The sequence below is a fragment of the Heterocephalus glaber genome, unplaced genomic scaffold (assembly GCF_053883595.1).
Source record: "Heterocephalus glaber isolate CG9 unplaced genomic scaffold, H.glaber_assembly_v1.0 deba00000937, whole genome shotgun sequence".
Classification (NCBI taxonomy): domain Eukaryota; kingdom Metazoa; phylum Chordata; class Mammalia; order Rodentia; family Bathyergidae; genus Heterocephalus; species Heterocephalus glaber.
Window position 1 is genome coordinate 7330411 of NW_028258173.1, and position 16747 is coordinate 7347157.

The 16747-nt window shown below is 48.1% G+C and overlaps 1 protein-coding gene and 1 pseudogene across 2 annotated transcripts; both read left to right on the forward strand.

The window, feature by feature from the left end:
* Window positions 1-34: 34 nt before the first annotated feature.
* On the forward strand, window positions 35-2461 carry LOC101724608 (ubiquitin-like-conjugating enzyme ATG3 pseudogene; annotated as a pseudogene).
* Window positions 2462-2760: 299 nt separating this feature from the next.
* Cd300lb (CD300 molecule like family member b) lies at window positions 2761-13802 on the forward strand. 2 transcript variants are annotated; one of them, XM_087208539.1, is made up of 5 exons: window positions 2761-3042; window positions 7922-8285; window positions 8757-8780; window positions 11243-11269; window positions 11491-13802. In XM_087208539.1, the coding sequence occupies exons 1-5, from the start codon at window positions 3003-3005 to the stop codon at window positions 11654-11656; spliced, it is 621 nt and encodes a 206-aa protein (XP_087064665.1). In that variant the 5' UTR covers window positions 2761-3002; the 3' UTR covers window positions 11657-13802. The 2 variants fall into 2 exon arrangements, with proteins under 2 accessions (XP_087064665.1, XP_004861118.2); XM_004861061.4 differs by lacking the exons at window positions 8757-8780; window positions 11243-11269 and adding an exon at window positions 10197-10281 and having other exon boundaries at window positions 2772-3042; window positions 7922-8251.
* The last annotated feature ends 2945 nt before the right edge of the window (window positions 13803-16747 follow it).

A 16747-nucleotide genomic window follows, 5' to 3' on the forward strand; every position in this document is an offset into this window, starting at 1 on the left:
GCGGCTGATCCCGCCCAGCGCGGCCCTTCTCGCGTCACGTGAGGGGTGTCAAGTGTCACGTGAGGCCCAAATGGCTAGCGGAGTTACGGCGAGTGAGAGGAGGAAGGGGAGCCGGAAGGGGTGCGACTGAAGCAAAAGGAAGGAGACGGCTCCTGAGAGGGCGAGGGATGTGTGTGCACCCGCCTGTTCCCTCAGCTCACCCCTGGGCCCAGCCACCGTCCCACGCGGCCCGGTGATAACTGGGCCCGGCCCGCCGTGAGCTGCCTGGGGCGTGAGGATCGCGCCCCGTCCCACCGCGTCGCGTCGCGTCCTATCCCGAGCCGTCCCTTCATGTGCCGCCAGGAGGGCACTGATGAGAATCGTCCGCATCGCATCGGGGACGCTTGACTCCCCGGTCCCTGTCCGCTTTCCTCCCCACAGTATCGCTGGGCGGGCAGCTGCTCGGGCCCCAGGATGCAGAATGTGATTAACACAGTGAAGGGAAAGGCACTGGAAGTGGCTGAGTACCTGACCCCAGTCCTCAAGAAATCAAAATTTAAGGAAACAGGTGTAATCACCCCAGAAGTGTTTGTGGCAGCTGGAGATCACTTAGTCCACCACTGCCCAACATGGCAATGAGCTACAGGGGAAGAATTAAAAGTGAAAACATACCTATCAACAGGCAAACAATTTTTGGTAACCAAAAATGTGCCATGCTACAAACGCGGTAAACAGATGGAATATTCAGATGAATTGGAAGCTATCATTGAAGATGATGATGGTGATGGGGGATGGGTAGATACATATCACAACACAAGTATTGCAGGAATAACTGAAGCAGTTAAGGAGATTACATTGGAAAACAAAGAGTATAAAACTCCAAGATTGCTCAGCACTCTGTGAAGAGGAAGAAGAGGAAGATGAAGGAGAAGCTGCAGACATGGAAGAATATAAAGAAAGTGGATTGTTGGAAACAGATGAGGCTACTTTAGATACAAGGAAAATAGTAGAAGCTTGTAAAGCTAAAACTGATGCAGGAGGTGAATGTGCTATTTTACAGACGAGAACTTACAACTTATACATCACTTATGGTAAGTATTACCAGGCACCGTGACTATGGTTGTTCGGCTGTGATGAGCAACGGCAACCTTTAACAGTTGAGCACATGTATGAAGACATCAGTAAAGATCATGTGAAGAAAAGTGACCATTGAAAATCACCCTCATCTCCCTCCACCTCCTATGTGTTCCGTTCACCCATGCAGGCATGCTGAAGTGATGAAGAAAATCATTTAGACAGTTGCAGAAGGAGGAGGAGAGCTTGATGTTCATATGTATCTTCTAATTTTTTTGAAATTTGTACAAGCTGTCATTCCAACAATAAAATATGACTACACAAGACACTTCACAATGTAACAAAGAGAACGTAGAATCTATCCTAATTATTGATTCTGATTTTTAAAGAATTAACCCATAGATGTGACCATTGACCATATTTACCAATATGTACAATTTCTTTTTTTTTTTCTTGTACAATTTCTCTAATAAAGGGAGTTATATGTTTATGCATTAAATTTAAAAAGTATGGGGGTATACAGAAAGAAAGTAAAGAATTAAAAATTAAAAGGTAAAATAAAAAATGATGCAAAGAATAATAAAGACAATTTCCTATTATTTTGGATGCGTGGCTTTTTTCCTCAGCCTAGGATTAAGGAGAAGAGCTCAAATCAGGACATGTTTCTGTTCATGCTGGAAGTCTTAAGGTGGCACTCCGCCCCCAGAACAGTGCTGGGTATAGAGATCTGCCTACAGTGAGACCATGATACCAATGTGGGCTTCCCATCCTGTGTAACTCAGGCCGAACCTGGCCTCTGACCGCAGGAACCAGATCTGTGTTCACCAGCCCCTGCCTCTCTTTGCCTCATGCACTCTGGGAATTTGGCAATGCGAAGCAGCCAAGGGCCTGCACTGGGACCCAGATTCAAACACTCAGCCCTTCCCCATAATGGCATCCCCACCAGCTCCTTCTGTGGGCTGCAGCTGCCGGCGCTTGTACCAAAGTCATTCCCCACCATCCGTTGACCATGGAAGGCTGTTCCAGAAGCAGTGTCCTATCCAACTGCAGATGGCTCTCCTGGTCCTGATGCAGTTTTCGGTTCTCTGTGAGCAAAAAAGTTGCTAGTTTTTCTTTGCCTCCCAGCAGCAGCTGCCTGCAGTTCCCTCATGGTTCCCAGGTAACTTCCACTCACTTCAACTCCTCTCCCAGCTATTGCTTTCCAGACTCCAGACACTTTGTCCTGGAGAAGCTGAGTTGCTAAGAAGCATTCACTGCTCTGCCGTTTGGGGACCCAACCCACTTGTTTCTCAGAACTGAAACTTCATGTAGGTGTTCTCATTTAATTCTCTCACAAAAATCATGTAAGCCCAATTAATAGACACACACACGCACACAAAAGAATAAAAACAGGTTGGGAGGATTAAGTAAGTTGACCAAGGCTTGTAAGAAGGGTAAGAGCCTAATCCGTCTGACCCCAGTCTGTACTTTTATACACTTGGCTATGACACCTGACCAAATGTCCTGATAGCCAACGATGGTCCACGTGAGTTGGGGTTCCCTGCTGCTGTGGTCCATCACTCTGGTGCAGATCCACTCCTGGAGTTAACATCTGAGGTGTTGTCTGCCTCAACTCAAGGCCTGAAAGACTAGATGCCCCACCCCCGCTAGTCTGAAGACTTGTCTCTCCTGGGCCCCCTCACCTTGCACAGTCCCCTTGCCTCCTCTTTTCTACCTAGTGAGGACATTCTTAGCTGATAACCCAGTTCTACCAAGAAAGGACGCCCTCTTTGCTGAATAATTAAAAGCAGGAAATACCCACTCTATAAAAGGAAGTGAATGAGTCAGAAGATCAAAGGCAATCTGGACAGCAGAAGTGGTGAGCCTGGGCTCAGCCAATCCTTGGACAGTCCCGCTGGATCTGTTTGCTGCTTGGTGTAGTTCAGAGCAGTGAGCAGGAAAGTAGGACCATGTGGCTGCCCCCAGCTCTGCTCCTTCTCAGCCTCACAGGTGAGTGGGGCTGGGCTGGGGGCTTGATACTACAGGAGCAGAGCAACCTTAGAGGTCATGAGTCCCTTAAGGAGACCCGCCTTGTCCACCAAAATGAGGGGCGGTTTTGTTGATTCATTCTGCAGAAGTGCACTGGGCCCGACATAATGTCCAGGGTGCATCGGGCCCTGAGGAGATGAAGGGGAAAGGGAAATGGGGCTGGCTGTTAAAGAAGACCACGGAGAGCCTGGTGAGTGAGTTATACTTTTGAAGAACCACCAAGGACAGGACACAATGAGATCCCAGTAGAGATGTGCTCAGAACAGCAAGCCGTTCCCACTGGGCAAGCTGCAGAAAGTGTCTCAGAGACTGGTCCTTTGCTGCCCCTTAAAGGAAACGATCAGTCCTTTCAGCAAGCAGAAAGGGCATCCCAGGGACAGCACCATTGTGCAAAGGGGTGCAGGCTCGGGGAGGGGAGCACATGAAGCAGAGGAGCTCTGGGTGCACAAGATGCCTGCTGGGGGCTGGTTAGATGTGAGGCTGATAACAAAAGACACAGTTAGGATGCATAAGTGGGAATGTGACCCTGATCCCAGAATGTTACCTTCTTTATCCCACCATGTGGCTACCCTGGAGGCTGAGCAGAAGGGCTGGGTGAGAAGCCCTGGACATGGGTGTGTGCACAATCACACATACGTGCGCACACACCCCCACCGCCACGGTGAACTCAAAGGCACACACCTGAATGTTGTCACACCCCGTACATTCCATCCATATCCACATCTCCATGGTGACACACTCATGCCCGTTCACACTCACATGCATGCTCCTACACTTACAGAGACACAAAATGCCATACCTTGAGAGTATTTTGACAAGGATTTTTGCACACGGGAAGGACTGATTCAAAGGAGAAAGCTTACATCTCAGATTCACAAAAAATGAAAAACTACAATTTAAAGAGCCTTCTACTTTGGAAGCCTTTGGCTCTGTGCCCAGAGCTCTGCCTCTACCCTCTTCTCCTCTCAAACTAATTCTATTGCTGTTTTTCTATGAATTGAGCCTAGGGCCTTTGCACTGAGCTGCACTGCCAGCTCCTTTTGCTTTTTGCTTTTGAGGCAGGGCCTCACTGAGTTAAGTTGCCCAGGCCTGGCTTGAACTTACACCCTGCCTTGGCCTCCGGTTCTCACTCATAAGCCTAATCAATAGCTCCATCCGTCGTTATCCATGTTTACAGCCCCCTACACAACCCCACACACATTTTTTTCAGTGGACCCAACCACATTGTGGATGCCTTGCAGTCACATTCAGTCATGGATACTGGGCTTGATGGAACATCTACAGCAATGCCTCTGTATGTCTTTTCTGCTGCTTGTGATGGCTGCAAACATAATCTGTATTGAACCTCTCCTCTCTACTGGAACTCTGTTATATTTCTTTTAGGAAAAAACGTGTCCCTATTTGCTGACTCCTGCATTTGATTTTAGTTCACAGCAGCTGCTGGCTTTTAACAACTCTTCTCCTAGCTTCCTCATTTTTTTATTGTTCAGATTTTTTTCTTACTCTTTTATCCATTAATGCCCTCACAAACATTTATACCCATAGAAATGTATGATTTAGAAAGAGAAATTTCCCCTCCAAAAGCCAATCTCAGTGCTAACCACTGTTAAAAGTTTCAAACACATGTTTTCTATGTATGTTCTATAGAAAAAACAGAAATGGAATCACATACAGTTTGTTAGGGAACTTTTTTTTTTTTTTTTGGTTCCAGGGATCGAACACTGGAACCACTGAGCTAAATCCTCGGCCCCTGTTAGGGAACTTTTTAAAGAACCTAATAATAATATATCTCAGTCATGTCTCCTATCATTGTCTGAAAATGTGTCTGGGGATTGAACATAGGGAGCTCTACCACTGAGCTATACCCCCGGCCCTTTTTATATTTTGTTTTGAGGTAGGTTTTTGCTAAGTTGCTCAGGTTGGCCTTGAACTTTCAATCTTCCTGCTTTTGCCTCCCTAGTAGCTGGGGCAACAGGTATGTGTCACCATACCCAGGTGTCTTTTTTTTATAGCCATACTGTAGGTGCACCATAACTTACTAGTCTAAGTCCCTGTTAATGGCCTTTGAATTTTTTTTTTAATAATTACTGTTATATCAGTACTGGAATTAACGTCTTTCTAAGTTGCCTCCACTTTTCTCTTCCCCTCCTGATGATGTGTCCTCATGTACTGCTTCCTGCCCGCAAGCACTGCTCCAGTGTCTGCCCTCCTCCCAGTCACCTTCCACACCTCCTCCAAAGTGCAAGCTCTGTGCATTCTCAAAGTCTTTCCCATGCCACCTCCTCCTGCAGCTGCTTTACTGGACCTTCCTGCAGAGCCTGAACTTTACATTGGTATTTTACTTCAGTTAGCTTCTCTTTTCCTGTCTTCTTTACAAGGATGTGCACAAAAAGCAGAGCTTCTGTCTTTACTATTCACTCTCTCTCTCCCTCCCTCCCTCCACCTCTCCCTCCTCCTGTCCCCTCTCTCTGTCCCTACTCCTAGCTGTCTGGTCTCAGTGTCTGGCGCATAGTAGATACCGATAGAGTTAGAGATTGTTTTTTAAAAGAAGCAGGTCACCATGATCTTGGTCATAATCATTTCAATTCTAAGGTTAGCTACAGTTTGCACAGCAATGGATGATGCCATATACGACTGGGAGGAGGGCAGACACTGGAGCAGTGCTTGCGGGCAGGAAGCAGTACATGAGGACACATCATCAGGAGGGGAAGAGAAAAGTGGAGGCAACTTAGAAAGTCTGAGACAAGGAGAGACAGGGAATGACGCTGGACAGGAAGCAGGCGCCAGCTTGCAAAAAAGACATAAATGCCAAAATGAAGCATTTAAGTGACTGTGAGGCAGGGGAGGATGGCTGCAGGAGGATCTTGAAAGACTCAAGCTCCCAGCAAGTGCAGCTGAGTGGTAGACGGTTTCAAGGACGTAACTCTGGCAGCAGTACGGAGAGGAGATCGGAGATAGATGCTATGGACCTGGAAGCTGCTGCCACAATCCGGGCATCGGCAAGGTCCTGCCCTGTTGATGGGCAATTGCTGACAAAACACCCCCCAAATATACTGGACACACATCTAAGTCTTGTAACAAGCTACATAAGGGAGTTAGTAGCATTGCCATTTTATAAATAAGGAAGTGAAACTTGGGGAAGTAATTCACCCAAGGTTTCCCAACTAGTCTGTGATAGATGCATCTTTCTGCATGCAAAGTTCACAGTCTTTTGGTTTGATCATGCTGTCCCTGCGGACTGCAACAGCAGAGGCCAAACCAAGATAATTGTGAGGCGCACTTGCACGGTATTGAAATCGCTTGCAGAGAACCCAGGACCTGTGAGGACACTAAGCTCTCTAGGGAGGCTCCGGAGTGGAGTTGCTGATCTGAAGGTCACGAAGCTGCTTCTGCCGATTGAATATCATGTGAATTTCCCATGGCTGCTGTAACAAATTGCCACCAACTCAGTGGCTTAGAACAGTACAAATTCATGATCTTACTTCATGATCTGAAGATCAGGAGCCTGAAATGATCTTCCTGGCCAATAGCAAGGTTATGTTCCTTCTCAGGCCGTAAGGGACAATCTGCTTCCTTGCCTTTTCCAGAAGCCCTGTGCTTTCCTTGGCCCATGGCGTCTCTTCCATCTTTAAAGCCAGCAACAGATCATCATCAAACCTAACTGCCTTTCTTTTCTTTTTTTGGTACTGGGAATTGAGCTCAGGGCCTTGACTTGCCAGGCAGGCTCTGTGCTGTTGAGCTACATCCCCAGCACCTGTCTGTTCACTCTCCCACTTACAAGGACACAATGGATAATACAGGATCATAAAATTAAATACAGGATCATAAAAATTAAAATCTTTCATCACAACTGCGTATTCTCTTTTTCCATGTGTGGGACACATTCATAGGCTCAGACTATTAGGATGTCAACATCTAGGTGGGCATTATCATGCTGACCACAAATGCAAATCTCAAGTAAATTGAAATAGTGCAGGGAGAAGGTCCAAAGTATGAGGAGGCAGCACCTTCAGACAGACCTGCTCTTCTCAGAGACCTCCAGCTGGAGCCTCTAGAGAGAGGAGATAGAAGAGTAGGTGGGCTGGGAGAGGCAGCACCTTCAGTTCCGTGCCTATTGGATGGGGGAGAGATAGCTGGAGTGTACTTACAAATGGTGGGCTGGAGCAAAGGGGAGAATTTGAGCTATGAGTATGGATTTGGGGGGTCCAGGATGCAGGCAACAACTGAAGCCATGGCAATGGAGGGAATCCCTCTCTGGGGACACAGGTGAGACAAGGTGAAGGCTGGAAGGGGACTCTGGGCTTCCCTGTGGCATATGAAGCCAGCTCATACCGGCTCACGAGAGTAGTCTGTGGACATCTCTGCTCAGTGTGTCCATTGGCAACATATTGATAGCTGTCACCAGCCATGATGGGAGCATTTATACCACAGAAATTGGCAAAATGTTATGAACCAGAGATATTTTTCCACATATAGCTGGTGTTAAATATTAATTAACACACCATCAGCCACACCAAGATTTAAAGAGAGAGAAAGAGAAGAGAGAAGTGGTTGAAGCCTAGAGACAGAGCAGACAGAAAAGAAGGAAGAGATCAGATAAGCACAGCATTGAGAGGACAAGAAGGTGCAGAAAATCAGAAGTGTCACAAGTATAGGAAAAGGAGGTCTGGAGAGCCGAAGCATCTCACTGAGGGGTTACAGGAGGCTGGACCTCGGAGGAGGTGGATGCAAAGAGCCAGGTGTGTTGGGGTGAAGGGAGTAGCTGGGACCCTCATCCAGGCTCTGGACATCAGCCTGGCTCAGGGTGATGGGAGCTGTACTTGGTGATTCTATTTTCCAGGCTGTTTCTCCCTCCAAGGCCCGGAGTCTGTGAGGGGCTCAGCAGGAGGGTCTGTGACCGTGCAGTGTCACTATAGCCCAAGATGGAAGACCCACAATAAGTGGTGGTGTAGAGGAGCAAGCTGGTATGTATGTGAGATCCTTGTTAAAACCAGAGGGTCAGAGAAAGAAGAGAAGAATGGCCGGGTATCCATCAGGGACAATCAGAGGGCCCAGGCATTCCAGGTGACCATGGAGGGGCTCAGGCAAGATGACTCGGACACTTACTGGTGTGGGATTCAGAGAAGTGGAACTGACCAAGGGATACCAGTTAAAGTGGCCATTGACCCAGGTAAGAACTTGCTCATCTGCACCACCAGACCCTGGTGCTTAGAATGGAAAAAGTCGGTGCTTGTTTTCCTTCCCACCAAGGGCTGGAGGGAAATGACCAGCAGCCTAGCAGACAGAAAGACAGACCAGCAGGCAGGCAGACAGACAGATGGGGGAGAGTGGAGAGTAGCAAGGAAGAGCAGTCACCCAGCACATCTGTCTTCATCCCTGAGGGCCTCTGAGGTATCCAGCTGACACTGGGCGTGGCTGGTAGATCTTGGGGTGGAGGTAGGATATGGACCTCTCTTTCAGCAACCCGTGGCCCCATCCTACTGTTCTGGGGCTACACAGCCCTAGCAGCCTTATTCTGCCATTGGATCCCTAGGTGGGCCTTGGATGTTCAGGGAGGGTCCCAAGGCATGTCTAGGGAGTGGCCAATCTCCTGGAACTCATACCCCAGATCTGTTGTGACATAGGGGAGTGGGGAGCTTGGACAACCCAAAGGGTCCAGTGTTGACCACCCCCAGGCCTGCAACCCAGAGTGCTGCTGAGTGTTCTGCAGCATCTCTCCTGTCTGGGTCCCCTCCTCTAACTCTCTGGAGAAGAGTGAGGAAGAGGTGCTCAAATAGCTGGAAAGGAAGGCTTCACTTGGAAGTCAACATCAGGGAGCTCTCTGGCTGCCTGGCACCTCCCTCGTGCCTCAGGCCCTCCAAGAGGCTCCAGAGTCTTCCTTCTGCTGTTGGTGCTCCCTGAGAATGAGCTCTCTGCTTCTACCTAGCTCGTTGGTGCTCAGCCATCCTCAGCTCCACATCCATCCGGGCAATGGTGATGGGCACATGGTGTTGGGTTTCAAATGGCCCATGTGTTGTTAGGGTTGAAACCAGTGAGGTGCCCTTGGGTGAAGTGTGTCCAGAAAGGGTTCTCCAAGCAAGACTTCCCCAGAACTACCATGTAGGGGAAGTTCAAAAGGTCTCTGGGGACAGGAAGGGGATTGGGTAAGACATGTGGGCGAGGGATAGAGAAGCAAAAGAATATGCCCAGTGTGGAGCTTTAAGGAGAAGGCATTTAGGGCTCCTGGTGGGGCCCATAAGACCACCAACCTATATGGCAATCAGGGGCCTCCACAGGAACTGTTAGGACTGGAATTACAATATCTGGAGCTCAGCTGGAAGCTGCCTGGCGAGATGGCAGCTGGGGACCTTTGGGCAAAGAGCTTGCCATGGCAAGGACTAAAATAAAGGCTAGCTACAAGCCAGATGTGGCCGTGCAAATCTGTAATCCCAGAACCCTGGGGGCGCTGAGGCAGGAGGATCACAAGTTCAAGCCCAGCCCGAGCAATTTAGCAATTAGTCAGATCGTGTCTCAAAAATAATTTATATAATTTAGCAAGAAAGTCCTAAATTCAATCCCTAATGCTGAAAAAAAAAAAAAAAGCTACAGGTCAGGAATGCTCAGGGCCAAGAGGGTCTCAGGAGTCTATGACAAAACTGCTCACCGTAATTCACCTCATACAAAATGTTTCATTCCTCATAGTTGTTCACTGCTTAACTGGAGTGCACTCTCTACTCACCAGAGCCTCCCTCTCCCTGATCACCCTAGTCACTGGGCACCTCATCTTTGGAACCTTCGGTCTTTGAGCCCAGCTTGGGTTCCACATGAGTGGAAAGGACCAAGGATTTTATTTTCCCCAACAGTAAGTGGCAAGAGACTATGAATAAATGATGGTGATTTTTTTCTACTTCATTTTTATTTCTCCTTACACACTTGAAAATGATGGGAAAAAATGACTGTGTGCTGGGTGTCAGTTGACTCAATAGAAGCCCAAGAAACTGTATTTGAAGAGATGAAACTTTCCAGTCCAGGACAGTGGGGTCTCCTGATGAGGGCCCTGGGATAGGGTTGCATTAGAGTCATGAATAAACCCCCAGACTGTACACTCACCTGTGGTCAACTCTGCCTGTGTCTAGTGGGAACAATCACCACGTCCTCCAAACCACTTACTGAATCTAGTGACGAGAGCAACATGGGGGTGTCCTCTGGGTCCTACAAAAGGTAAGTCTCTCAGCTCCTTTCTTCTGCTACCCTACTTGGGATTCTTCCATGGGACCCAAGCCTGAGGACTATGCCTGTTTCTGTCAACGATGCCAGCACTTGTTACATTCAGATTAAAACCCCAAGCTCACCCTCCACCCCCTGAGTCCTCACCCACCACCTCCCCATTGAGCCCTCACTGGAAAAGCCCTCTGCAGAACTCTCCTCTCTCAGCATCACCATTCAGTGGTCAACAGAAAAGCACTGGTGGCCTCTGGGTGCCAGGGGAGATAAGGTACCAATCTCTATGATTTAAGACATCATGGGACAGACAGCAGGAAGAGTGATTTGTCGACATGGAGCTGGCATTAGGGGGACAAAGGCAGGAAAACATAGCCTACATGTGGTGGCCTCCAGGTTTCTATTGGGCTGAGATCTGTGAGGTGTGATAGAGAAATATAATATGTGTTTACGTTTTTAAAAATTTAATACAGTGAAAGACACAGTGCCATTAATGCCTCTCAAAATGCTCCCACTCACTTAGAACATCCCTATCCCATTGTTCTTGCCATTTTCTGAAGCAGTTCTGGGAGTCCTCTTTCATGAGTGTCTTGTGCTGTCATGTCTGGCTTAATGTCCTGATTTGATTCAAAATGTTTATCTTTCATGGTCATTTTGACTTTGGGGAAGAGCCGGAAGTCACATGGTGCCAGATCCCATGATGGAAGTGGAATGAGGATACACTGTCATGTTTTTTACAAGCTTGCCTTTCCATTTGAATGGCACTTGGCAGCCACATTCACTGTTATTTTTTAATCACAATTTCTAAAGACATTCACAAAAGATGACTTCCCGAATTGCTTCTGAAAGTGGCAAGAACAATGCAATAAGTGTTTGAAGTGAGCGGGAGCATTTTGAGGGGATTAATGCAAATGTGTCTTTTACTCTGGTGAATTGTTTTGTATTTAAACATTCAGTGTAGTTTTAGATCTTCTTTTGGCAAAAGGAAGTCCCGGAAATAAAATTACAAAGGAAGAAGTGCTCATGCAAGACCAGCTGAGGTTGTATCCAAGGAGCCCTCAAGGTTGGATCATGAGCAAGATTCCTGGGAGGTCTTCAGAGTGGGGTTGTGGGTGCAGGGCCTCTGGCTCTGCAGCTGGCTCTCAGCTCACAGTGCCAGGGTAGGGAGTGACGGGGGCCCCTGGGCTCTGATGGCTGTTCCTCTCACAGGACACACTACATACTCCTGGTGTTTGTGAAGCTGCCCATCTTGCTCATCTTGGTCGGTGCTGTCCTCTGGTTGAAGGGATCACAGAGGGTCCCCAAGGAGCAGTGCAGACACCCTATCTGTAGGAATTTGAACTCTGAACTTCTGACCAAAGATATGACTCCTTAGAGAGGTGGATGTGCAGAGATTTCCCACTTTAGACACTGTTCCAGCAGAGACAAGGACCCTGGAAGAAATACCCCCATGCCCAGAGGGCACAGTGACCGGCTGCATGTGGGGAGCTGACTAGAAATCCTCCCTACTCTGCACAGCTCAGAGGCATCGTCAGCACCTGCAGCACCAGCGGCCTGCTCCTACTTCTTCAGGTGGCAGCCACCCCATGCCACCAGGGGCACCCCATGCCGCTCATGGCCAGGGGCCACTGGGACAGAGCCCAGCCTTGTATGGCCACATCCTCTGATGGGAAAACTCAAGCAGAGCGTGAGATGGAAGCACAGACGAGAGGCAGAAGGACCAGCTCACCACCCTCCCTGCCTGAGTGCCTGAAATAGGATTTTAAAAACTCATTTTTTCCTTAAGTTGGTCTGCTTGGGTTTTGATGGCTCATGTCCACGAGCCTCTGATTGAGGCACGGTCCTTCTCCAGGGGCCAGTTCTGTGGCGAGTTCCTGGTTCTGGGGCATGAGTTTGGGTGTCCCCCACTCCAAGGAGGACAGGGCCCTGAGTCTACATTGCTGGAGCAATGGCTTCCTCCTCCTCCTCCTCCTCTTCCGCCTCCTCTTCCTCTTCCTCCTTCTCCTCTTCCCCAGCCTCCCACACGCCTCTTCTTTCCCCTCTTCCTCCTCCTCCTTGGAGTTGACCTGAACCCCTCCCCTCAGCACAGCTGCTGGTGCTCCTCCTCAAAGACCCCACTGAGCCTTGGAAGTCCGCTCAAGTTGGGGGTGTAAGCAATGAAAATTACCCCAGGGGAATGATGCTGTCTCTTTTAAATAATGTTTTTTAAATAATTCAGTAATTTTAAAAGTCTCAGAGAAGCAACATCTGTAATGCCTCACCCATAGCAACAACACTCCTGAATATGCCACTTTGTGCCACGAGGGTCAGAGGGTTCACTGCAAAGGGAGCTTCTCTTCGTGTGAGAAGAAACAGGCCCACTGAAGTGTGTCCCTGACACCTGAGCACAAGCCCCCATCTGCATGCACAGGTTTGGCAAGTTCCACCTGCCCACCCTGCCCTTTGTCATGACGATGGGCAGCAAGGGGCTGGTGCCACAGTAGGGGACCAAGGAGAGGCCTCTCCTGTCCCTGGGTTGGGATCTGGAGCCTGCTCTCCCCATGAGACTGTGATCCCCTCTTCTCCTTCAGCCAATTTTCTCTGCTTTTGAGTTTGCTGCAGGGCTCTGGCCCGTGATAAGCCCAGAAGGAGAGACAGGAAGCCTGGACAAGGCACTGAGTCATTCTGTTGGGGACGAGGGCCCACCGTCCACTGTCTGCAGAGGCCTCCCCTATGACCAGTCCCTTGGGTCCAGCTGCCTGGAGACCCAGCAGTGCAGGGATGACAGGGCAGCTCTGGGGCGTGCTGCCACTCAGGAGGTTGAGGGGTCGGGCCATTTCCGACTGAGTAACCAGGGAATCCCTGTTCTCTTTGGAAGCAGTGAGCTGGGTTCTACACCTAATATAGGCAGCTAAGTCAGATAGAAATTAATATTCAGTCAGAGAAGGATTGGATGGACCTTCAGGGAAGTCAGCACAAAAAAACAGAAACATCAGAATTGTGGCTGGGGGCAAATCTGAAGAGAGCCTCAGGATGGAGATGCAATAGCCAGGCCTGCAAGATAAACAGCAACCTGAGACTGTATTGTAATTAGCACCACCTGGTCCCATGGGCTCAGCCAGGCATCAGGCCCATAGGTGGGTGACCAGAATGTCTGGACCCATACTTCTCTCCCTTCCCAAAATGCCTTTGTTCTTTCCATGTACCCTTGCTACCTGACTCGTTTCCCTGTTGGATCAATATTAGCTAAGTGGGTGTATAGTACTTGTAATCCTATAGGTTGATTGTAATCTGACTCACGGTGTACCCACATTGTGATTTTGCTGTATAAATAGCCTCTGACACAGGGCCTTGGGGGCCACCCAATCGAGTCACCTCCTGTCTCTCAGGAGTTTTCTCTTAATAAATCTTTCCTACTCTCAACCTCCTTTGTCCCTTGGAATTTATTCTTTGGTACTCAGAGGACATGAACTTGGAACACCTGACCTCTAGCAGGTCAGGAGTTATACATTTCTTATATCTCTCCTCCCACTCCACCTCAGAGAAGCCACTGAACCAGAGCAGGTATCTGTCAGCTGTCTATCCCCAGCACCTCCCCAACTCTGACACGCACTTCTCGGAAGTACCCTGGAGTTTCCAGGAAAGCTGATGGACAAAGCCTGCTAACAGGCCCCTCTCTTGGGCAGAGAGAACACAGAAATCAATGAACAGGAGTTGGGCCTGCATTTTCCAGCCAGTATGTTTCGATTAGGAGCCTGGAGCCGAAGGCCACATGCCTTAAACATCTTCTGACTAGAATCTAAAGTTAGTAAAGGAAGAGCAGGGCAGAGAGTAGAACTTCTCCTCCCATGAGCTCCTCCCCACAGGCCTATAGCGCGCGCGCACGCGTGCGCGTGTGTGCACACACACACACACACAACTGGCATGGGATGTGAAGTGAAGGGGAGCTAGTGAGGGATGGGGAGCAGTAGCAGCCAGGTGTAGTGAGGGCCAACAATAGTGAGGGCCCCCACCAGGGCCTTGGATCCAGGGTCTTTTTTTTTTCAGTGCTGGAGATCAAGCCCAGGGCCTTAGACATGGTAGGCAAGCACTCTACCACTGAGCTACACCCCCAGCCCCTTTTATTTTGAGACAGGGTCTTGCTAAGTTTCCCAGCACACCCACCCCCAACTCACCATCCTCCTGCCTCAGCCTCCTAAATAACTGGGATTACCAGTGTGTGACACCATGCCCAGTTCTCCTTCTTTTGCCTATAGTAAAAAGAACTAACAAACATGGTGACAAATGTCTGTAATCCTGGCACTCTGAGAGGCTGAGGCAGGAGGATCACAAGTTCAAGAGCAGCCTGGGCAGTTTAGTGACTCATGGGAGGCCCAGTGAACACAGAGCCTCATGGCCCTTGACAGCCCCCAGCCTCCTCCACTTCACTCTTTGCTTCTACGAGTTGGATTACTTTTGCTATGTCACCCAAGTGGAATCATGCAGCATTTGTCCTGTGCCTAGTTTCTTTTACTTGGATAATATCTGTCCTCATGGTTCACTGTCGGGAGCAATGCTACATAATTTTAGGGAAAAATCATTTGGTTAGTCTAGTTCTCCTGCCTACAGCCCAGCTATGGAATTCCGAGACATAACTCCATTTTGGCCTCCAATCCAGTGATGCTGTCTGTGATTCTCCAGGATAAGAAACATCCTGGGAGTTGAAAACATCCTGGGAGGAACAAACATCTACTCAGTTCCTCCTTGATCTTGGACTGTTACATCTTATTTACACAGGATGTACTGAACTCGCTGCAAGTCATTTGTTACATTTGTTTCTCCCGATGTACTGAATAAAAGGTGCGGTAAGCGGGGACTTTCGTTTTTGCTGCCCAGAGCAGCACTGATCAGACCAAAAGCTCAGCCTCTTCACAGTCTCATTTTTCTACCTTTCCTGTAAATCACCTTGTGGTACTGTGGCTCACAGGAGACTAGGACTTACTGCAGAGTTTCTAGTAACATCCCTTTCCCTGTTCCCTACAGTTCACCCATCCTGTAGCACATGACAGTATTCCTTCCCATTGTATGGCTATACCAGAGCATCTTTATCCCTTTATCCACTGATGGACACTTAGCTTGTTTCTACCTGTTATTGGGGATAATGTTGCAATAAACATGGAAGTGTAAATGTCATTTGGAGATCCTGTTTTTGATCCTTTAGAATATACATCCAGAAGTGGGGTTTCTGGATTATATGGCAGTTGTTTTTTTAACTCTTATTTTTTACTCTTATTGAATAATCTTCATGCTGTTTTCCATAATGGCTCCACCATTTTACATTCCCACCAACAGTGCACAAGATTCCAATTTCTCCACATCCTCACCAGCATCTTATTTTGTTTATTTTTATGACAGCTATTCTACCAGGTATTAGGTGGTATCTCATGGTTTTAATTTTTATTTCCCTGATATTTGGAGATGTTGAGCACCTTGTGTCATCTTTGGAGAGATGTCTCTTCAAGTCCTCTGCCCATGTTTTAATTGGGCTGTTTGTTTTATTTCTTGTTGTGATTTAGGAGTTCTCGGTATATTCCAGGTATAATCCCTTATCAGATAATTGATTTGCAAATATTTTCTCTGTTCTGTGGATTGCCTTTTTTTTGGTACCAGGGATCCAACCCAGGACCTTCCGCTTGCAAGGCAGGCAACGGCACCACTGAGCTAAATGCCCAGCCCAGGGCTGCCTTTTAATGCACAAATTTAAAATTTTTTTTTTTTTCACAAAGTACCGTGTGTCTTATTTTCTTTTGTTGCCTTTGATTTTGCTATCATGTCCAAGAAATCATTGCCAAATACAAAGCTGTAAAGATTTAACCTTTTGTTTTCTCTAGAAGTTTTATAGTTTTAGGTCTTACCTGTAGGTCTTTGATCCATTTGAGTTAATTTTTGTATGTGGTATCAGATAAGAGTCCAACATCATTCTTTTATATGTGGACACCCAGTTTTCCAGTTACTATATTGTAATCATTTCCCATGCTCACAGGTAGGTAATTTTTGGTCCACCATTTTACTGAGGAGGAGACCCTGTGAGTATTTTGGTTCTAGGTGGTGTCTCTGATACAGCTCCTCACTTTGAATGGTCTGAGCCCCCTGTTCCTCCAGGCTGTGTGGGTCACCCCCAAATGCTAGGTTCCTTGTATGGGCATATGACTCAGGGCAGCCACTGCTTCCTTCCTGGTTTCACTGTTAACTACTCATTTTGGCTTTTTGTTGTTTTGTTTTGCTATTGAGAGTATCCTGGATATTTGTTGATGCAAGTTCCTTTCAGCTCTCTGTCTCAATCCCTCATGATTGTCTTCACCCTCTTGGTTCCCAGGAAGCACATAGCAAATGGTCATCACACCCAGACAGGAGGTGGGCGTTAGTTGAAGGGAGTGAGTCATGGGGTCATGGCCTTAGAGACTATATCTGGTACTTGGCCCTTCCTCTCTGGGTGTTTCCCTCGTTC

What these genes read in the sequence shown, in the direction of transcription:
- Cd300lb (XM_087208539.1), top strand. Translation starts at nt 3,003, where the DNA reads ATGTGGCTGCCCCCAGCTCTGCTCCTTCTCAGCCTCACAG. An exon ending in GCTCCTTCTCAGCCTCACAG is followed by an intron (nt 3,043 to 7,921) that starts GTGAGTGGGGCT and finishes TCTATTTTCCAG; the next exon opens with GCTGTTTCTCCCTCCAAGGC. An exon ending in ATCTGCACCACCAGACCCTG is followed by an intron (nt 8,286 to 8,756) that starts GTGCTTAGAATG and finishes GACCACCCCCAG; the next exon opens with GCCTGCAACCCAGAGTGCTG.